Here is a 23,479-nt window from a genome sequence, read left to right as displayed (position 1 = left end):
TCCGTTGCATTTTCAGACCATGTCCTCAGCTTCTTCCAGAGCATTGGGCCAGTAAAACCCATGCCGGAATACTTTGGCAACCAAAGCTCTTGACGAGGCATGATGCCCACATTCCCCTTGGTGAATCTCTTGGATCATTTCCCATCCTTCTTCCGGTTCCATACACCGCTGCAAGACTTCGGTGACACTCCTCTTGTATAGCTCGCCATTGATGATGGTGTAAGCCTTGGATCTCATTTGAATCCTTCTTGATTCAGTTTATTCTGTTGGTAAACCACCGTTAACCAGGAATTCCATGATCGGTTTTCCCCATGATGGTGCTTCTCGGATGACAAAGACTGGCGCGTCAATCTCCATACCATCCACCGAGATAGTTTCTTCCGGTTTTGACTCTGCAGTCCCCGGGTTAGACGATGTAGTCCCCGAGTTCCCTTCATCAATTTCCATTGGAACAACGTGCAACTCTGGAACGTAAATTGACTCCAATTCTGGGCTTGGTTTGATCGACAGCTTTCCGAGGTGAGCCGAGGCTATTCCGGAAGCAATTTCCTGCCTGGATGAGCCTAGCTTGGACAAGGTGTCAGCTACTTCATTTTCCGCCCGCGGCACATGGTGAAACTCGCATCCTTCAAAGAATCCGGCTATTTGCTGCATGTAGAACCGGTATGCGGCCATGTTGGCATCTTTTGCATCCCAATCTCAGGAACACTGCTGTACTACAAGATCCGAATCACGGTAACAAATGATCCAGTGTACTCCTACTTCTTTTGCGACCTTAAGCCCGTGGACCAGTGCCTCGTATTCAACGACATTTTTCGATGCCCTGAAGTGTATCTGCAGCACGTATCTCATGTTGTCTCCTTTTGGTGACGTGAGAACCACTCCTGCACCGAGACCTTTTCTTTGAGTTTTGACCCGTCAAAGTGCATGCTCCAGTAGTCAATTCCGGTTTAGGCGGCTTATACTGCATTTCAGCCCAATCAACCAGGAAATCCGCCAAAGCTTGTGAGCGTCTCTTCTTTCGTATGTGGCTACGTACGACGATAGCTGGATTGCCCACTTGGTGATCCACCCGCTGTCATCTTTATTGCCAATGATTTTCGAGATAGGGGCCTCGCACACCACCTTCATCGGGTGTTCTTCAAAGTAGTGCTTGAGCTTAGTGGCGGCCATGAACATGCCGTAAGTCATTTTCTGGTAGTGTGGGTAGTTTTGCTTCGAAAGGGAGAGCACTTCACTCAAATAGTATACCGGCCTCTGCACGATTTGTCCTTCTTCCTCTTCTCGTTCTACCACCACAACAACGCTTACCACCCGATTTTTTTCTACTATGTAAAGCAACATTGGTTCTTTCGGCAAGGGTGATGCCAATATCGGAGCTCTGGCTAACATTTTCTTTAGTTCTTTGAATGCCGCGTCTGCCTGTGAGGTCCAGACGAAAGTATCCGATTTTTTCATTAGCGCATATAAGGGAAAGGCCTTTTCTCCCAACCGGCTTACAAAACGTCTCAAAGATGCCAAGCATCCGGTAAAATTTTGCACATCGTTTAGCCATTGCGGTAGTTGCATTTTTTCAATCGCCCGGATTTTCACCGGATTAACTTCTATGCCGCTCCTTGACACCAAGAAACCGAGTAACTTTCCGGCCGGTACACCAAAGGTACATTTTGCTGGGTTAAGTTTCATCCGAAATCTTTGCAAGTTGTTGAATGTTTCTCGCATATCATCAATCAGCGTATATTTTACTTTGGTTTTTATCACGACATCGTCGATATACACTTGCACATTTTTACCCGATTTGGTTATGCAAGCATTTTTCCATGCAGCGTTGGTACGTTGCGCCGACATTTCTCAAACCAAAAGGCATAGTGACATAGCAATAAGCCCCGTGTGAGGTAATGAATGCAGTCTTTATTTGATCTTCCTTTTTTCAGGGGAATCTGGTGGAAACCAGAATAAGCATCCAGAAAAGACAACAGTTCACATCCAGCAGTGGAATCGATTACCTGATCGATTCTAGGTAAGGGAAATGGATCTTTTGGACACGCCTTGTTCAGGTGAGTGTAGTCAATACACATCTGCCACGCCTTGGGAGCCTTCGGGTCTTCTTCCTTCTTCTCGACCAGCACCAGATTAGCTAGCCACTCAGTATGCAGTACTTCCACGATGAAACCGGACACCAGTAGATTGGTAACTTCCTCTCCGATAATCTTCCTTCGATCTTCAGCGAACCGGCGCAAAGGTTGCTTTACCGGCTTAGCATCTTTCCGGACATTCAAAGAGTTCTCAGCCAACTCCCTCGGTACACCCACCAAGTCATCATTAGACCAGGCGAAAATGTTTCGATTCTCACTGAGGAAGTTGACGAGCGCGCTTTCCTATGCTTCACTTAATCTAGCACCGATGCAGACGGTCCGCTCCGGGTATGCCGGGTCCAGCACAATGCTCTTTGTTTCGTTTGGCGGTTTAAACGCCATCCCACCGAGCTGATTGCTCAGTGCCGCCATGTTCAGCTGCAACGGTTGTGCAAGTGCCATAGTAGTTTGGATTGTTGTCTTCTCTTCCGCTATGACCAGCGATTCGGCTAAGTTTGATCCGGCTGAGGCTATGTCCAGCGAGACCTTGTAATTTCCCACCACAGTTATTGGACCGTTGGGTGCCGGTATCTTCATATTTAGGAAAGCTGTATGAGTCGAGGCCATGAACTTTGCCAATGACGGCCTTCCCAGCATCCCAGCAGGGCATGGTAAGGGATGTCCAGATCCACCACTTCAAACAGGATATTTTCCACTCGACAATTATCTCGACCGCCAAACAGGACATCAACCCGGACTTTGCCCATCGGAGAGCAGGACAATCCCGGAACTATGCCGTGGAAAGTCATGCGACTCGCCTCCATCATGTTTTCCGTGATACCCAACGTATGCATCGTCTGCCGGTACATGATGTTGATGCTACTGCTGTTGTCGATTAGCACTTTGCTAAACCAGACACGCGCTGATGGCCCATGCATTATGGGATCCACCACCAGAGCATATCCACCCGGATTTGGCATTACGTTCGGATGATCTCTCAGGAACCAGGCGATCTCTTGTTCTGACCACTACATGTATCTCGGCACTGCCGGTATAACAGCATTTACCTCCATGGAGCGCCGGTGCATACTTTGCCGGTCTCTTGGCTCAGTCAAAAAAACAACATAACACATGCCCAGATCATGATACACGTTCCGGCCTTGCGGCGCTGTCGGCGCAACATTGTTGTTAGCCACCTGGTGGACTCCTTCCGGCTGCTGCTGCCGATTTTGCTGGTTTTGCTGGTTCTGTACCGGTTGGGCATTTTCTCCTGTGAGTGGAGGTGGCGGAGGCAACACATCCGATCCCTCTTTCATTAACCTTTTTTGTCCAGGAACAATCCTTGGTTGTGTGATTCGCCGGTTTAGTGGGGTTCGGCGTGTGCCAGCGGCATGACTGATCCATGGTGGATTCCATGGTGTATTTTGGCTGATCATGCCACGGCTTCTTTTCACCCCATTGCTTTTTTGGGGCCGCCCCACGGCTGATTTCCTGTTTTCTGCCTTTGGCTTCCATCGGCTTCTGAGTTATCCTGCACTGAGGCAACTTGTTGCACACCATATCTTCTATCCGGAAAGTCCTCCCTTCTCTTGTGGTGGTTGTTATTCTGATAATCCGGTCGAGGCAGATACTTTTGTACCATATCAGCCGCAATTGTCGGTTGCAATGGATCTCCCAATGCATTGCTATCGGCTACCTTGATCATTTCTGTCAAAGTGGTTGGCATGTTCCGCTGCAACCTTTTCCACAGCGGTGAGCCCCTTCGGCATCCATTGCAGAACCAAGCGATTGCTTGTGCTTCTATCACACATTCACATGAGTTTCTTGTCGCACTCCACCGGGTTAGGTATTCTCGATCAGTTTCGCCGTCGCACTGCTGGCACATGGCTAGCTGCTACGGGCGGTTTGGCCTTCTGTAAGTGCTACTGAAGTTAATCACGAACGCCTCTTTGAAGTCCTACCAACCGTTTATGCTTCCTCTTGGCAAGTTGTTTAACCAAATGCGCGCAAGTCCTACCAGCACTGACGATATGAATCTTACCGCCCATCGCCGGTTTCCTCCTCCAGCTACGGAACCGCCGCCACCCGCGACATATACCGCGGTGATGTAATCCGCGAGCCAGTCTTCCGGTTTAGTGCTTCCATCATACGTCCTTGTATCTCGGGGCAACTGAAAGTTGCACACATGTGGTTCTTGTTTCATGATCCGGGGTCCGAAGCAAGGTGGACCCGGAGGACCCTCGGCTTCAATCATCTCAGATAGATAAATCCTATCCAATTTATGCCGCGCATCTTGTTCCGGTAGGAATCTATCTCCCACACGGTCTCCCAGAGGACTCCTGTGGTAACCCATTCTTTCCAGAACTGAATCGGCCTCTTCATGCCGGCTCGGTGCTACTGCGGCAACTCTTTGGTATCTTTGTGGAGGTGCCTCTCGAGCGGCATATCCTGCTCTTGCTGGGCGATAATTTTGCCCGGATTCACCGTTTCTGACATAGCCATTTCCGGCATAGCAGTGGCCTGCCCCTTGGCTTTTTCTGCCGGCATTATCTCGCACGGCTTTCTGCTTTCCGGCTAAAACCGGATCATATATTGTCATCTGTTGCCCATTTATGCCTGTTTCTTTTCTTCTGTCAGGATGGGGGGATGATGCATGCCCATGCGACTTTCCCGGAGTTGTCTTAGCCGAATGATCAGCTTGCGAGGCTCCGGCATCTTTTCTGCTGCGAGCAGCTTCTACATTTTGTTTTCCTACCTTATCCAACAACTCTTTAACCTAGGCTTGTTGTTTTGCCTGGGCATCACCTGTCAGAGAATCACATGCCTCTACTGCAGCTCTAGCAGCCCTAAGAGTTTTTTCTGGACTACTATATTTCGGTTTCTCTGCGGGTGACAGCGATACTGACATCGATTTTCCGGAATGAACTTCCCGTGCGCAAGTCCTTGTCTAAATTATGACCTCTAAGCCGGGCAACAGCTACTCTAGCAGGATTAGCGCTAACAGAAGCAAAGCCATGTGCAACATTCTACTCACGGAGGGTGATGTTGAGCTCTTGCTGAGCGCGGGCGATGTCGGCGGCTCCGCTGAGGAGCGTCTGCTGCTGCGACATCGGCGTTGGGCGCGATGGGCGTTGCTAGCATGCTCATGGCTGCCTAAAGCGGAGTTGTGGCCGGTGGCGCGTGGGATACCGGCGCCATTTTGCTACCATTCGAGCGGGTTCTTCGCCTGCCGCCCAGATCTGGTGGGCTCATCGCTTTCTCCGGCTGCCCCCTTGCCGGCGTCTGTGGCTGCTGCGACCATCACCTCGACGCTGCCAGCGGTGCAATCGATACGCGACCCGCGGGTGGCGGTGTACAACGGCGGATCCGGCGACTCCAGCACCTTGGATGGGTACTGGTTCACCATCACGGTGCCGAGGTAGACGCGATGCGCGCCGAAGCTGACGATGCGGCCGTTCTTGGGGAAGCAGCTGCCGTTGGCGAAGTAGCCTGTGTTGTCGCTGACGAAATCCAGCGAGGCGAGGCGCTGGACGAGGCCAGACACAACTCGCTCACCGGACACGGTGAGGAAGCCCGTCCGGATATGAACTCGAGCAAGCGCAACTGCTTGCCCCATGGTGGGTGTAACATCCCAAAATTTTCAAATCAATAAAGAGAAGGAGTTTCTATTACCCAAATTTAAGAACCAACAAAAACTTAAATTGGATAATGTGCTATGCATAGTGTTCATGCTTGATTCTTGTGTGGTGCCATGATATGTGTTTGAAGTGCTTGACAATATCTCTAAACCCTAGACCATGATCATTTAAGATCAACGGGAAACAAAGAAGAAAAAGAGAAAATGCAAATAACCTCACATATGAGCCTATGGCTATTTTTGCAAATCTTTAACCTAGGCCATATTAACTTGTGCCAATGGTTTGGAAACACAACTAAACTCAAAATAATACCTTTGAATCAAATAAACTCAAATCAAATCAAAAGAAATTGCAAAACCTAGCAACATGTGATAATGGTCAAAATTGACATTCACATTAGGGTACCCACTTTGAGCCCCTGTATTAAGAAATTTTCAAACTAAACTCTCCCAACTATTTACACCTCATCCAAGACCTCATCAAGTTGAACACTTTTGCTGTTGACCACTTTGACTAGTTCTTTTTCAGTTTCTTAATTTAAGCAGGCCAAGATGCAACATCAAATCAGATTCTAGTTTATGTCGCTTTTGGATTTTCACAAACCAGCTCCATTTTGCACACCACCACCACCAGCATGTGCCAAATATTAATTGAATCACATCCACCAAAAAGTTTGGCAAAATTCAAATAAATTGTTCTTGCGGCCATTTCATCGAGCACTTGGCATGCACTAATCTGCAAACTCCCTACATGCTATTAACCAACGGTTTGTTTCCTAAACCCTCAACCCTATGTCATCACCAGCCCTCTCCTGCACCCAGTAGACGTTGCCAAGCACCAGAGACATTGATAAGGCATGAGATCATCTTGTACTTTGCCATGCCGTGGTGGTCATGGCCTACCTCATGCCATTCTCCTCTCCACCCCTCTCCAGCCTATCACACCATGTCTAGGAGACTCACCACACCTCCCTGGTCACGCTCGTGCCAACCCTTGGCCAGTAGACACGCTGCAACGACAAGAACGCAATGCGCCCGTGACGTCCAGTGCGCGCCAGGACGCCGACGTGTGCACGTCCAGAGCGCGCCAGAGCGTCGACTCTCCCCGTCATCCTCGTCCTCCCCTTGACCCCCCCTTCGCACATGCTCGAGACAGTGTCCCAGCAACCTCCCAGACATGCTCGCCTGCGCTGGAGAGGACACTTCCGCCACGGTACTGACCGTTCACGTCACCCTCCCGCTCGCGTCAGCGCACCATTTTTTGTGCCATCACACACGCCGTGCTCGCCATGACGTCGCCAACACTGCTGCATCATCGCCTAGCTCACCCCGCCACTGTATCACCATCGCCATGCTCGACCTAACCCGCACGCCTCATACCTCGACGCCTCTATAAAAGGAGGCCCCCCTCGCCTCAATTCTCCACTCCACTCTCGTTCTCCCACCTCAGAACCACTCCTCGAGCTCTCTCTCTTCCCAATTTCATCCGTAGAGAGGCAATTGCATCGCCGGAGTCTGCAGAGCCACCGCGGAAGAAGAAGGAGATTGCCGCCGCCCTAGGAGCTGCAGCTTGTACCAGGAGGATCGTCGTCGTCGACAACCCCGTCGTGCATCGTCGCTGATCATCGCCGGAGCGCCGGTGAGCCTCCCACCCCCTGGTGCTCGCCGCCAGTGAGCTCGTGCTCGTCATCAACGACAACGCACGCCAGCCGCTCGATCTACTTCTAATCCAACGCCTCTTATTGATCCATACCGCTTCGGCGTTTACAAGTCACTGACGAGTGCGACCCTTCGTCAGACGGCCCGTGCGTGCGAGACGCGTTACTGGGCCGGTCTGTAGGCTTTTTCTCTCACGAGCCCATTTGCATTTCCGCATGCCCAGTGATTCAAATTTGGTTTAAATCTTTTAGTTCAATTTTCATACTGGTGTCAAGTTCAAAATTAAAAATAGGAAGATCTACTAAGCCAAATTTTATGAACTTGGTATTGTTGGAAAGCTTGTGAAAATCTCTAACCAACTACACAGGTTTCAACCCTAGATCTGTTGTAGAAATTGTGTTGTAAAAAGAACAAGTCAGTACCTTTTTCAAATTCAAACAATTATTAAAAATAAACCATAAATGTGAGTTGTTTCCAACTCTCATAATTCACATTTCACATACTCTACATGAATATGTAAAAATATAGCATAGTTGTTACCATGATCATGGGCTAGAGAAAAATAATGGCTATATGGCCATTTCTAGTCCATTTAAATTACCCAAAACTAATTTTAAATAGTATGAGAGGTTTCCTCTCATTTAAATCATTGGCTCAAGTGATTCAATATGAGGAAATGATATCAGCTATAGAACCTCATACTTGATTACTTAGAGATATTAAATTGTTCCAATAGTAGTATTTAAGTTGCATGAGGTATAGTACCTCATTTAAATAATTTTTCTCAAATGATAAATGTGAAGTGTTTACCTTGGTCAACATGATCTCACACTTATTAATTGAGGAGATTAAGTCTTAATAAGATTCAATGAGAGGAAATTATTCTTCTTACAATATTTTCTTAAAATAAAATAAAGCCAACCTCCTTGTTAATAATGTGTGATGATAGGATAGCTTGTGTGATCCAATTGAGTGTTAATTCTAGTACTTAAGCATTGTTTGGTGATTGCATGCCTCGTATCCGTTTATAGACGCTAGTACCGAGGACTACCAGGAGGAGGAGGTCTTCTAACAAGAGGAAGAAGAAAGCTTTGATCACTGTACCAATCAAGGCAAGCTATACTCTTGCAAGCTACCCTAATGCAAGCTCTACTTGAGCAAGGCACCCCTACATACTACATTGTGGTTTACTTTCCAAGTCCCAGTTTTTATCCTACAAAGCTTTTACTTTGATTATCAAAGTTTACTTTTATAGTTAACTTGAGTCTAGATATAGAGTAGTACAAGAACATCAAAGCTAGCCTAAAGAGCTACAATCAAGTTAGCACCCCTCATGACTAGTTGCTAGTGCTAAAACTAAAAGTGACTACTCTAGCTGGGAACATGTGAATCTTTTGACGTTGAAAACCTTGTAATGATGAGTCATTCTATTGAAAGATTTTGAAGGTGAAGGTGACTTGAATGACATGGTGATTTTGATAAAAACTGATGATTGGGTTCGGATGCGATACAATTCCAATTTTAGAGTACCCCCACAATACCTGATTATGGGTAAGGCTTTAGCTGGAAGTTTATGTGTCTTAGTATGGGTTCCCTCTGAATAAGCGTCATAGAGGTTATGCCGAGGCTGCCTCCGTTGAAAGTGAAATGACGTGAAAAGAGTTGAATATCCTACCCAAGCCCTGTGCAGTTCCCAGGCTAGCAGATTGCTATCAGTGGGAGGCCAAGCTCATAGGGGAGGTGCCTATACTAGGGTATGTAAGTGAAAGGTTAATGGTTGATGATCCGCATACTGAGTTATGATTATTCAGGGCTATCCCTGACGGATGTAATCAAATGTTGTGGCACAAGTGTGCAACCTCTGCAGAGTGTAAACCTATTCGAATAGCCGTGTCCGTGGTTATGGACGGTTAGATGGCCATACTGTTCTATTGTCAGATAATTTCTAAAAGTGAATGGTGAATTTGAAAGGTGAATCTAACTTGATCACAACACAGTTGTGGGAATGACACTTATGTTCCCACTTGAGTTAAGTTAGGCAAATGAAGAGTCTTTGATTACTAAATGCTTATGAAATAAAATTGGCTTTATGCAAATGAACCTAGAGCTTAGAACCCTCTTACTAAAATTGCTAGTACTTACACTAGTGTTAGTTTGCGAGTAGTTTAAAGTACTCATGGCTGTATCCCTGGCTATTCAAATGGCCAGACTATGAAGAAGAGCTGCAGTATCAGGATGACAGACAGCAGGACTTCTATGACAACTAGGATCATCTCCTGACGTCAAGCGTTGCCTATGGAATAGATGGACTCTACTACGTACTCCCGCTATGTGTTATGTATTTGATCCTTAGATCAATTGTTGTAATGAGACTGGATCATGTGATCCTTTTTGATGTAAGACTATTATGGTGTTGTAATGAATGATGTGTTGTGATATGAACTTATTATGTCTCGCAACAACAATCTTCCTGGGATTGCGATGTATGGCATAATAGGCATCTGGACTTAAAAATCTGGTGTTGACAAGTTGGTATCAGAGCCATTGTTTGACCTTAGGAGACCCTAGTTAGAATGGACATCTGAAAAACTTAGTTTCAAAAACAAGTGAAGTGAATACTTATGAAAAACTTATTCACACTCTTACCCTTGAGATCTTTTCAAAATGGGAAATTCATGCTCTACTTTTCCTTGTAATTCTACATAAAATTTTGACACACCTGCCCTTCTCTAACTTACTCATCCAATTCACTTATAGATGGAGCAAGTCAACAACACCAAGTTTTACCAGCTGGGCAATGGCGGGAGCCTGATTTTCGAGAGGGACTTGGATGCTTTGTCTGAGCATCTCGAGCGCCCGCACCCGGAGTTCTTTGGAACTCAAGTCAACGATCAGCCCGGAGGAGAGTTGCAGTGGGTCATCATTGCAGATTTGAGAGGCAAGATGGAGCCTCCTATGTCAGAGAGGATCCATTTTTCCATCAGGGAGAACAACTGGCTAGATGGACTAGCTAGAGCACTGCAGGAAGCACTTGCCCGTCTGTGTGGGCAAAATGTGACTCAGATCCAGGGGACTCACTTTGTTCACTTTGTGAGGCATGACTCCATTGGAGGACCCATGGACCTACAACCACACCCCGAGCTGAAGTATCACGTGGAGCACCTGGACTTTATGCTGCACGAGACCCGCAAGGAGCTGGACAACTCCCGCGTCTACGCCAACCAGACTCATCTCCACCTGTCTCAGTAGATCGAGACCATCAAGATGCTTGCCAGGGATCGCAAGACACTCCGCCAGCAGCGAGCCAAGAAGGACTCCACCATCGCTCGCCTCCGCGCGAAGATAGCATCCCTGGAGGAGACTGTCCAGGCCCAGGAGACTCAGTTGAGGGAACTGGAAGAAGAAGGTGAAGACATGCAGGGAGGAGCAGCCTACCTGAGTGATGATGATGACTTCGAAGAAGATGAGAACACTGATGTGGAAGACTATGAGTTAATGGAGGCCGGAGAAGATGACTATATCCCGATGGATGTTGATGATGAGTAGTTTCACTTGTTCACGTGCGTAGGTGTGAGTTTGTATCAGGATCCCTTGTATCGTAGAATGGAGAAATGGTTCTTAATGCCATTAATGTGTTAGCTTGTAATGTGTGTTGTTTGCTTGTAATGTGTGTTGTTTGAAATGAATGAAAGTGTTGTTTGATTTCCACCTAACATGTACTCAAGTTTTAAACTTCTAAACTTACCCAAAACAAGCCATAGAAAATTCCCTCTTATCTCATGATCTATCTCATGTTCAGATGGCCCCTCCAACCCGCGGTACCAATCAGGATGCAATGTTGCAAATGCTGCAGATGATGATGGCAGATCGAGAAGTAGAAAGAGCTGAAAGACAAGCCAACCTTGCTGCACTGCAACAGCTAGCTCAGAACAACCAAGGCCATGGAAACCATGACCATCCTGGGTCCAAGTTAAAGAATTTTCATAACACCAACCCTCCCTTGTTCAGCAAGACTGAAGAGCCGCTCGATGCAGATGTCTGGCTCCAGACAATGGAGAACAACTTGGAAGTTGCGGGAGTAGAAGCCGCGGAGAAAGTACTGTTCGCCACCCACTACCTGTCAAGACCTGCCAGAGCCTGGTGGACAAGTGCCCGCGCAATGAATGCGGGACAGATGTTGACTTGGGAGGATTTCAAACTCAAGTTCAGCAAGTACCATGTGCCCCGGGCCTAATCAAGAAGATGAGGGATGAGTTCAGGGAACTCAAACAATGAAGGATGTCCGTGGTGGAATACCGCGACAGATTCCTCACTCTGTCAAGGTACGCCCCAGATGAAACCGACACCAACGAGAAGAAGAAGGAGAGATTCCTGAACAGACTGCACGATGAGATGCAGACTATGCTGGTAAACATCCCATTCGCTGACTTGGAAGCCCTTGTGCACTCTGCCATCCAAATGGAAGGGAAACTGCATCAAGCCAATGAGAACCGCAAGCGCCGCATGATGAACCAGAGTGGGCCCAGCAATACCCCAAGGTATCGCCCGAGCTCAAGTGGAGGATTCAACCCCAGAAACAACAAGCCCCATGTGCTGTTGTCACGTCCGAGTTTCCCCAATCAGAGTGGAGGACACCCAAGGCCAGGAGGCCTCAACAACAACAACCACAACAACAACAATCACTTCAATCGTGCCCCGATGAGAGCCCCCGGTAACCACAACAACACCAACACTGCTCCAAGTAATGGGAGCAATGCTGTTCCTATCATCCCTAAGGACAAGTCAACTGTGAGTTGTTATGAATGTGGAATAGTGGGTCACTACTCCAATGTGTGCCCCAAGAAGCTTGCGAAGACCACCCCAATACCGATGCACCTGCTCAGCAACAACGTCGTGTCTCCACCGGAAGGAAGTTTACCCCAGGCAACCCGAACAACCGCAGCGGCCGCCTCTTCCACATGAATGCCGAAGAAGCCCAGGAAGCACCAGATGTCGTGCTGGGTATGTTTTCTGTTAACTCAGTACCTGCAAGAGTGTTGTTTGATTCTGGAGCATCGCATTCGTTTGTTATTGAAGATTTTGCATGCACTAGTAATATTCAACCAATCAGTTTGAAACATGTTATGATAGTTCAAATACCTGGTTCAACTACAAAAGCTAGAAAAATTTGCAAAGATGTGCCTATCAGAATACATGAAATATATTTTTATGCAAATTTGATTGTTCTCAGAACAAAAGGTTTGGAAGTAGTAGTGGGTATGGATTGGATGTCGAAACATCATGGATTGATTGACTATGCCAAGAAGGCCATCACCATGACTAGTAGCACCGGAGTGTTAGTAGAACACGTGTCTGAAAGGCTGCCCAGAAAGTTCACCTGCAACCAGAGTTTAGCCAAGCCAGCCTTGGATCAGATCAGGGTAGTCTGTAGATACCCCAATGTGTTTCCTGATGATCTACCCGGTATGCCCCCAGATCGGGATATCGAGTTTATCATTGAGTTAATACCTGGAACAGGACCCATAGCTCAGAGACCCTATAGTATGAACCCAGCAGAGTTAGTAGAACTGAAGAAGTGATACGTCTCAAACGTATCTATAATTTCTTATGTTCCATGCTACTTTATTGATGATACTCACATGTTTTATACACACTTTATGTCATATTTATGCATTTTCCGGCACTAACCTATTAACAAGATGCCGAAGAGCCAGTTGCTGTTTTCTGCTGTTTTTGGTTTCAGAAATCCTAGTAAGGAAATATTCTCGGAATTGGACGAAATCAACGCCCAGGGTCTTATTTTTCCACGAAGCTTCCAGAAGACCGGAGGAGATACGAAGTGGGGCCACGAGGCGCCGACACAACAGGGCGGCGCGGCCCAGGCCCTGGCCGCACGACCCTAGCGTGTGGGGCCCTCGTGACGCCCCCTGACCGACCCTTCCGCCTACATATAGCCTTCGTCGAGAAAACCCCAGTACCGAGAGCCACGATACGGAAAACCTTCCAGAGACGCCGCCGCCGCCAATCCCATCTCGGGGGATTCAGGAGATCGCCTCCGGCACCCTACCGGAGAGGGGAATCATCTCCCGGAGGACTCTTCATCGCCATGATCGCCTCCGGATTGATGTGTGAGTAGTTCACCCCTGGACTATGGGTCCATAGCAGTAGCTAGATGATCGTCTTCTCCTCATTGTGCTATCATTGTTGGATCTTGTGAGCTGCCTAACATGATCAAGATCATCTATCTGTAATGCTACATGTTGTGTTCGTTGGGATCCGATGAATATGGAATGCTATGTTATGTTGATTATCAATCTGTCATATATGTGTTGTTTAAGATCTTGCATGCTCTCCGTTGCTAGTAGAGGCTCTGGCCAAGTCGTTACTTGTAACTCCAAGAGGGAGTATTTATGCTCGATAGTGGGTTCATGCCTCCATTAGATCTGAGACAGTGACAGAAAGTTCTAAGGTTATGGATGTGATGTTGCCACTAGGGATAAAACATCAATGCTTTGTCTAAGGATATTTGTGTTGATTACATTACGCACCATACTTAATGCAATTGTCTGTTGTTTGCAACTTAATACTGGAAGGGGTGCGGATGCTAACCTGAAGGTGGACTTTTTAGGCATAGATGCATGCTGGATAGCGGTCTATGTACTTTGTCGTAATGCCCAATTGAATTTCACACTACTCATCATAACATGTATGTGCATTGTCATGCCATCTTTATTTGTCAATTGCCCAACTGTAATTTGTTCACCCAACATGCTTATTCTTATCGGAGAGACACCACTAGTGAACTATGGACCCCGGTCCATTCTTTGCATCGAATACAATCTACTGCAATACTCGTTCTACTGTTCTTTGAAAACATCATCATCCACACTATACATCTAATCCTTTGTTACAGCAAGCCGGTGAGATTGACAACCTCACTGTTATGTTGGGGCAAAGTATTTTGGTTGTGTTGTGCAGCTTCAACGTTGGCGCCGGAATCCCTGGTGTTGCGCTGCACTACACTCCGCCACCATCAACCTTCAACGTGCTTCTTGACTCCTACTGGTTCGATCACCTTGGTTTCTTACTGAGGGAAAACTTGCTGTTGTAGGCATCACACCTTCCTCTTGGGGTTCCCAACGGACGTGTGCTTTACCGTCACAAGCAGCTAGTTTTTTCTGGCACCGTTGCCGGGGAGATCAAGACACGCTGCAAGGGGAGTCTCCACTTCCAATCTCTTTACTTTGTTTTTATCTTGCTTTATTTTATTTACTGCTTTGTTTGCTGCATTATATCAAAAATACAAAAAAATTAGTTACTTGCATTTACTTTATTTACTGTCTTGTTTGCATTCTCTATATCAAAAACACAAAAAAATTAGTTACTTGCATTTACTTTATCTAGTTTGCTTTATTTACTATTTCTAAAATGAGTAATCCTGAAGTTGAAGTTCGTTCGTTTAAGCAGCAAGGGGGAGAATGTTTAAAAGAAGCTTGGTATAGAATTAGTGATGCTCATAATAGGTGCACTAAGAAACACTCCACCACTATCCTACTCAGGAATTTTTATGTTGGTATCTCTAGCTGGAATAGGTATGTTCTTGATTGTCTCGCGGGAGGTAATTTCCTAGGCACTCCTGCTTTAGAAGCTAGTTGCATTATTGAGAGTTTATTTGGAATACCACCTATTAATGAAGTTAAAATTGAAGTCTCTCTTGAAGATGTCATGAAAAAGTTGGAGACCATAGAGCAAAATCTTCCAAGTATTGAGACTAAATTGGGAGAATTACTTAATAGCACTGATAAACTCGACAAATCTCTAGGTGGAATTAATGAGAGAATTGCCATCTTAGAAGCTTGTGCTATTCATGATAATCAAACCCAAAGGATTAGTGAACTTGAAGAAGCTATGGGAACCTTGGGTTCAACTTTTTCTTCTATTAAGTTTAAGGAGAAAGCTTATGTGGGTAAGGAGCAAAAGTTCATGTATGTCTCTAAGGTGCCTAAACCAAAAAACTATTATAGGCCTAAAATTGATAAAGCTCTTAATACCACTATAGATAACGGAGCATCTAAGACACCTATTGTGACAAGTTGTGAAAATTATGATGTTGATGCTTCATCTCTTGATAATACTTGATTCACACTTTCTGCGCCTAGCTGAAAGGCGTTAAAGAAAAGCGCTTATGGGAGACAACCCATGATTTTACTTATGCAATTTTGTTTTATATTTGAGTCTTGGAAGTTGTTACTACTGTATCAACCTCTCCTTATATTTATTTTGTTGCATTGTTGTGCCAAGTAAAGTCTTTGACAGTAAGGTTCATACTAGATTTGGATTACTGCGCAGAAACAGATTTCTTGCTGTCACGAATTTGAGCAGTGTTCTCTGTAGGTAACTCAGAAAAATCTGCCAATTTACATGAGTGATCCTCAGATATGTACGCAACTTTCATTCAATTTGAGCATTTTCATTTGAGCAAGTCTAGTGCCCCAAAAAAATTCGTCTTTACAGATTGTTCTGTTTTGACAGATTCTGCCTTTTATTTCGCATTGCCTGTTTTGCTATGTTAGATGGATTTCTTTATTCCATTAACTTTCAGTAGCTTTGTGCAATGTCCAGAAGTGTTAAGAATGATTATGTCACCTCTGAACATGTGAATTTTTGATTATGCACTAACTCTCTAATGAGTTTGTTTTGAGTTTGGTGTGGAGGAAGTTTTCAAGGATCAAGAGAGGAGGATGATACAATATGATCAAGGAGAGTGAAAGCTCTAAGCTTGGGGATGCCCCCGTGGTTCATCCCTGCATATTTCAAGAAGACTCAAGCATCTAAGCTTGGGGATGCCCAAGGCATCCCCTTCTTCATCGACAAATTATCATGTCACCTCTAGTGAAACTATATTTTTATTCCATCACATCTTATGTGCTTTACTTGGAGCGTCTTTATGTTCTTGTTTTTGTTTTGGTTTGAATAAATTGGATCATAGCATTCATTGTGTGGGAGAAGGACACGCTCCGCTGTTGCATATGAACACATATGTTCTTAGCTTTATTCTTAATGTTCATGGCGAAGGTTGAAACTGCTTCGTTAATTGTTATATGGTTGGAAACAGAAAATGCTACATGTGGTAATTGGTATAATGTCTTGAATAATTTGATACTTGGCAATTGTTGTGCTCATGTTTAAGCTCTTTCATCATATACTTTGCACCTATTAGTGAAGAAATACTGTAGAGCTTGTTGAAATTTGGTTTGCATGATTGGTCTCTCTAAAGTCTAGATATTTTCTGGTAAGGGTTTGATCAACAAGGAGGACAGTGTAGAGTCTTATAATGCTTGCAATATGTTCTTATGTGAGTTTTGCTGTACCGGTTCATACTTGTGTTTGCTTCAAACAACCTTGCTAACCTAAGCCTTGTATTGAGAGGGAATACTTCTCGTGCATCCAAATCCTTGAGCCAAATACTATGCCATTTGTGTCCACCATACCTACCTACTACATGGTATTTCTCTGCCATTCCCAAGTAAATTGCTTGAGTGCTACCTTTAAAATTCCATTCTTTGTCTTTGCAATATATAGCTCATGGGAAAAATAGCCTAAAAACTATTGTGGTATTGAATATGTACTTATATATCTTATTTCTTATAAGTTGCTTGTTGAGCGATAACCATGTTCCTGGGGACGCCATCAACTATTTCACCTTTGTTGAATATCATGTGAGTTGCTATGCATGTTCGTCTTGTCAGAAGTAAGGGCGATTTATCATGAGTTGAATGGTTTGAGCATGCATATTGTTAGAGAAGAACATTGGGCCGCTAACGAAAGCCATGATCCATGGTGCAAGTTTCAGTTTGGACAACAATCCTCAATCTCTTATGAGAATATTATCTGTTGTTGAATGCTTATGCATTAAAGAGGAGTCCATTATCTGTTGTCTATGTTGTCCCGGTATGGATGTCTAAGTTGAGAATAATCAAAAGCGAGAAATCCAATGCGAGCTTTCTTTTTAGACCTTTGTACAGGCGGCATAGAGGTACCCCTTTGTGATACTTGGTTAAAACATATGTATTGCAATGATAATCCAGGTAATCAGAGCTAATTAGGACAAGGTGCGGGCACTATTGGCATACTATGCATGAGGCTTGCAACTTATAAGATATCTTATACATAACACATATGCTTTATTACTACCGTTGACAAAATTGTTTCTTGTTTTCAAAATAAAAGCTCTAGCACAAATATAGCAATCCCTGCTTCCCTCTGCGAAGGGCCATTCTTCTACTTTTATGTTGAGTCAGTTTACCCATTTCCTTCCACCTTAGAAGCAAACATTTGTGTTAACTGTGCATTGATTCTTACATACTTGCATATTTGCATTCATCATATTTGTGTTAACTGTGCATTGATTCTTACATACTTCCATGAGATATACATGTTACAAGTTGAAAGCGACCTCTGAAACTTAAATCTTCCTTTGTGTTGCTTCAATGCCTTTACTTTGAATTTATTGGTTTATGCGTTAACTCTTATGCAAGACTTATTGATGCTTGTCTTGAAAGTACTATTCATGAAAAGTCTTTGCTATATGATTCAGTTGTTTAATCATTGTATTTACCATTGCTTTGGATCGCTGCATTCATTACATATGCTTACAATAGTATTGATCAAGATTATGATAGCATGTCACTTAAGAAATTATCTTTGTTATCGTTTACCTACTCGAGGACGAGCAGGAACTAAGCTTGGGGATGCTTGATACGTCTCAAACGTATCTATAATTTCTTATGTTCCATGCTACTTTATTGATGATACTCACATGTTTTATACACACTTTATGTCATATTTATGCATTTTATGGCACTAACCTATTAACAAGATGCCGAAGAGCCAGTTGCCGTTTTCTGCTGTTTTTGGTTTCAAAAATCCTAGTAAGGAAATATTCTCAGAATTGGACGAAATTAACGCCCATGGTCTTATTTTTCCACGAAGATTCCAGAAAACCGGAGGAGATACGAAGTGGGGCCACGAGGCGCCGACACAACAGGGCGGTGCGGCCCAGGCCCTGGCCGCGCGGCCTTAGCGTGTGGGGCCCTCGTGATGCCCCCTGACCTACCCTTCCGCCTACATATAGCCTTCGTCGAGAAAACCCCAGTACCGAGAGCCACGATACGGAAAACCTTCCAGAGATGCCGCCGCCGGCAATCCCATATCGGGGGATTCAGGAGATCGCCTCCGGCACCCTGCCAGAGAGGGGAATCATCTCCCGGAGGACTCTTCATCACCATGATCGCCTCCGGATTGATGTGTGAGTAGTTCACCCCTGGACTATGGGTCCATAGCAGTAGCTAGATGGTCGTCTTCTCCTCATTGTGCTATCATTGTTGGATCTTGTGAGCTGCCTAACATGATCAAGATCATCTATATGTAATGCTACATGTTGCGTTTGTTGGGATCCGATGAATATGGAATGCTATGTTATGTTGATTATCAATCTATCATATATGTGTTGTTTAAGATCTTGCATGCTCTCCGTTGCTAGTAGAGGCTCTGGCCAAGTCGTTACTTGTAACTCCAAGAGGGAGTATTTATGCTCGATAGTGGGTTCATGCCTCCATTAAATCTGGGCAGTGACAGAAAGTTCTAAGGTTGTGGATGTGTTGTTGCCACTAGGGATAAAACATCAATGCTTTGTCTAAGGATATTTGTGTTGATTACATTACGCACCATACTTAATGCAATTGTCTGTTGTTTGCAACTTAATACTGGAAGGGGTGCGGATGCTAACCTGAAGGTGGACTTTTTAGGCATAGATGCATGCTGGATAGCGGTCTATGTATGTGCATTGTCATGCCATCTTTATTTGTCAATTGCCCAACTGTAATTTGTTCACCCAACATGCTTATTCTTATTGGAGAGACACCACTAGTGAACTGTGGACCCCGGTCTATTATTTACATCGAATACAATCTACTGCAATACTCGTTCTACTGTTCTTTGCAAACATCATCATCCACACTATACATCTAATCCTTTGTTACAGCAAGCCGGTGAGATTGACAACCTCACTGTTAAGTTGGGGCAAAGTATTTTGGTTGTGTTGTGCAGGTTCCACGTTGGCGCCGGAATCCCTGGTGTTGCGCCGCACTACACTCCGCCACCATCAACCTTCAACGTGCTTCTTGACTCCTACTGGTTCGATAACCTTGGTTTCTTACTGAGGGAAAACTTGCTGCTGTACGCATCACACCTTCCTCTTGGGGTTCCCAACGGACATGTGCTTTACCGTCACAAGCAAGAAGCAACTGGCTGACATGCTGTACAAAGGTCTGATTCGACCAAGTACGTCGCCTTGGAGATCCCCAGTTTTGTTTGTGGATAAGAAGGACGATGCCACTCATTTATGTACAGATTACCGTAAGTTGAACGATGTCACCATCAAGAACAATTACCCCTTCCCAAAGATAGAAGACCTGTTTGACCAGCTGACCGGTGCCAGAGTGTTCTCTATGGTTGATCTTAGAACTGGTTACCATCAACTAAACATTCATGCAACGGATATCCCCAAGACTGCCTTTACCACCAGATATGGATTGTATGAGTACAGTGTCATGTCATTTGGATTGACCAATTGAAAGTGCATGGAGCCCCCATGTGTGGTTTTGGTAATTAATGACAATCCCTATGGACTAATGTTTGCATTGAGTTATATTTGTAGGAGTCGTCCATAGGCAATTCTTGAACCATATGTTGGCTTCAAGGTTGCAATAAGAAGAATTTGATGAAGGATATCAAGTGTCAAGTATGTCTTGAAGATGAAGTGAGCCATCAAGTTACTTCAGGACATCAACATGTTTGTATTAGGTTGCAATAAGAAGAAATTGATGAAGGATATCAAGTGTCAAGTATGTCTTGAAGATGAAGATGAAGTGAGCCCTCAAGTTACTTCAAGACATCAACATGGTGAAGTATGAAGAAATGAAGTGCAAGTTCAAGATGAGCCATCTTGAAGAGATCCTTTGATTGACTCTTGCCATCCATATGGTGATCATGGATATGTGAAGTTGCGCCGAAGAAGAAGCTCTCCCATGGTGGTTTATGGGGGAGCAATCTACAAGACTTCGTCAAGCAAGCACAAGCAAGAAAGGCGTTCCATCTTGTTGCGGTCAAGATCGTCATCATCGAGATCAAGTGGAATGCGCAAGTATAAGGTTTTCTCTTGATAGGGTTTCTCTCTCACCGGTCTCATAGTGTATTTGGAGACCGGTTTATAGTTTAGTTGCCGTACTATCAAGAGGGCTCTCGAGTGAGTAACTCGATCGTATCCTTCGGAGAGCTCAAACCTTTGCATCCTTGCATCATCTTTCTTGGTTGTTATTTGTATCTTATCCATATGGTGTTTTAGAGCTTGTGCTTATTCTCATGACAAGTTCTAGTTCATCGAAAACGGATTCCGCATGAATCACTTGTTGCGTTTTCGATATTGGAGTTTTTCTCGGTTTCTCGTATTGAGAGGTTTTACTCTAAAATACATAGAAAAACCTACCCCACTTGTTCTTAAGCTTTTCACTCTTTGTGGGGTAGCTCTTGTCATCTTCTTTACAACAAAATTGGTTTCACCCAAATCCGAGTTTCCTAACTCAACTTGTTGCATTTTCAAGATTGGAGGTTTTACCGGTATGTCTTTTTTAGATAGGTCAAACCTTTCATCATTTGTTTCTATCCTAACTTACTGGACTATGATGGTTCCCTGCATGATCTTGTAGAGCTTGTTACTAGCTTCGAAACGAGCCCAAGATCATCAAAATCGGAGTCCGGATGCAAAAGTTATTCAAGTTTCCGTGAAGCAGTTTTTTGGCCGGAAGTTCCGGTGGCCGGAACTTCCGCCCTACTTCCGCTGAACTTCCGGAAATGACGAATCTGCACGCAGAAAACATACCGGGAGCATTCCGGGGGCGCCCTACTTCACCCGGAAGTTGGCCGGAACTTCCGGGGGGCAGAAGTTCCGCCCCAAATGACCGGAAGTTCCGGTTTTGACGAGTTTTGTGCATAACGGGCAGATTTCTCTTGCCCTATTTAAGGGGGTCTTCTTCCCCAAAGTTTCCCAACCGTTTGAGCTCGTTTTTGCCTCCATTGTTGACCTTCTTTGAGCTTGCTATCTCCCTCTCCCTCCCATGAATCTTGCATCTATTTGAGAGAAAGATAGAGGAGATCTAGATCTACATCTTCACCAATCAAATCCCTCTCTTTGTGAGGGGAATCCACTAGATCTAGATCTTGGAGAAATTTGGTGTTCCTCCTCCTATTTGTTCTTCCTCTCTTATTCCCCCAATAGCTTTTGTAGCTTTGTTGGAATTTGAGAGAGAAGGACTTGAGCATCTTTGTGGTGTTCTTGCCATTGCATTAGTTGGTGCATCGGTTTGAGTTCTCCACGGTGATTCGTGGAAGTGAAAGCAAGAAGGTTGTTACTCTTGGGTTCTTGGAACCCTAGACGGATTCTACGCCTTTGTGGCATCTTTGTGGTGTTCTTGGGGACTCCAATTAAGTTGTGGCGAATCTTCAAGGGCAAGGCCTTTGTGGCATCTTAGTGGTGTTCTTGGGGACTCCAATTAAGTTGTGGAGATTCTTCAAGGGCAAGGCCTTTGTGGCAATTTGTTGGGAGCCTCCAATTAAGTTGTGGAGATAGCCCCAAGATTTGTGCGGGTTCGGTAACCTCCCTAAGGTTACATAGTGGTTCGAGGACATCCCTCTTGGTGGGAATTCTCGAGGAGAATACGGTGGCCCTCGTGCTTTTGGAGTGACTTGTCCTCCACACCGCTCCAACGGAGAGTAGCACTCGCAAGAGTGTGAACTTCGGGCTACATCGTCGTCTCCCGCGTGCCTCAGTTATCTCTATACCCGAGCTCCTTACTTATGCACTTTACTTTGTGATAGCCATCGTGCTTGAAGTTATATATCTTGTTATCACATAAGTTGCTTGTATTGCTTAGCATAAGTTGTTGGTGCACATAGGTGAACCATAGTATATAGGCTTTGGGCTTGACAAAGTAAACGCTAGTTTTATTCCGCATTTGTTAAGCCCATCTCGTAAAAGTTTTAAACCGCCTATTCACCCCCCCCCCCTCTAGGCGACATCCGTGTCCTTTCAATTGGTATCAGAGCAAGGTCTCTCATTCTTAGGCTTCACCGCCTTGAGAGTAAAGATGTCGGTTAGGGGATTAGTGCACAATAACTTGTTTATATTTGATGGCACAAATTATGCTCTATGGAAAATTTATGTGCTTAAAATTTTACGGGGTATGTCCCCGGACATGGAGCGATTTCTTGACATGGGTTTTTCTTCTCCTAAGGATCCTCAAAATTTATCTCTTGAGGATGAGAAAAACTCTTGCCTCGATGCTCTTGCTTCTCATGTGTTTTCCATTGTTGTGAGCAATGTAGTTACTTCTTCAATCATGCCTTTTGGGAGCTCTCATGAATTATGGACAAAGCTTCAAGATAAATATGATGTGTCCAATATTATTGAGGATGACTGTATTGCTTCCACTTCCGGCCGTGATGAGTTCTCATCTTCATCCACTTCACCAAAGTGTGTCAAGACACAAGGTAATGATATGGTGAGTGGTGATGAAAATTGCAATGTTGATATTGAGCTTACTATTGATGATTCTTCATCTCTATCTCATTGCAATGCTTCATCTACGGACTCAAACACATCTAGCACTAGAAATGATTTACATGCTTGTGTTGATAGTCCTTGCATATCATGTGTAAGTTGCTTGAATAAATCTAATGATGATATGCTTGCATTGTCTTGTGGCCATGATAAAAATGCTTCTATTTCCTCTAGTTGTTGTGTGTCTAACAATGTAGAGGAAACCAAAGATTCTATTGGTCAAGACAAGATCTTGAAAGGAGACTCAAGTAACTCCTCATCTTTATCTCACGGTCCTCATATATGCCTTATGGCCAAGGGTTCCACGGTACCTCCTACCATGGAACCTAATATGTCTCGTGGTGATAAGGATGAGGATGAATATGAAGAAGAGGATCGGGTTGTCTCTCTACGCGATAAGGGTAAGAGCGTATTCAAGGTTATTTGCAAAGA

At 44.7% G+C, this 23,479-nt stretch overlaps 1 protein-coding gene across 1 annotated transcript; it reads right to left on the bottom strand.

Annotated features, from left to right (window-relative positions):
- Nucleotides 1-258: 258 nt before the first annotated feature.
- Nucleotides 259-675, bottom strand: LOC127310267 (uncharacterized). The gene has a single exon (XM_051340950.1). It carries the CDS (start codon nucleotides 673-675, stop codon nucleotides 259-261), a length of 417 nt encoding a protein of 138 aa, XP_051196910.1.
- Nucleotides 676-23,479: the final 22,804 nt, after the last annotated feature.

Source organism: Lolium perenne, chromosome 6 (genome assembly GCF_019359855.2).
Source record: "Lolium perenne isolate Kyuss_39 chromosome 6, Kyuss_2.0, whole genome shotgun sequence".
NCBI lineage: Eukaryota > Viridiplantae > Streptophyta > Magnoliopsida > Poales > Poaceae > Lolium > Lolium perenne.
Note: the sequence above shows the minus strand (reverse complement) of the source record. Positions and strands in the feature narration are given on the sequence as shown.

What these genes read in the sequence shown, in the direction of transcription:
- LOC127310267 (XM_051340950.1), bottom strand. Translation starts at nt 675, where the DNA reads ATGGCCGCATACCGGTTCTACATGCAGCAAATAGCCGGATTCTTTGAA.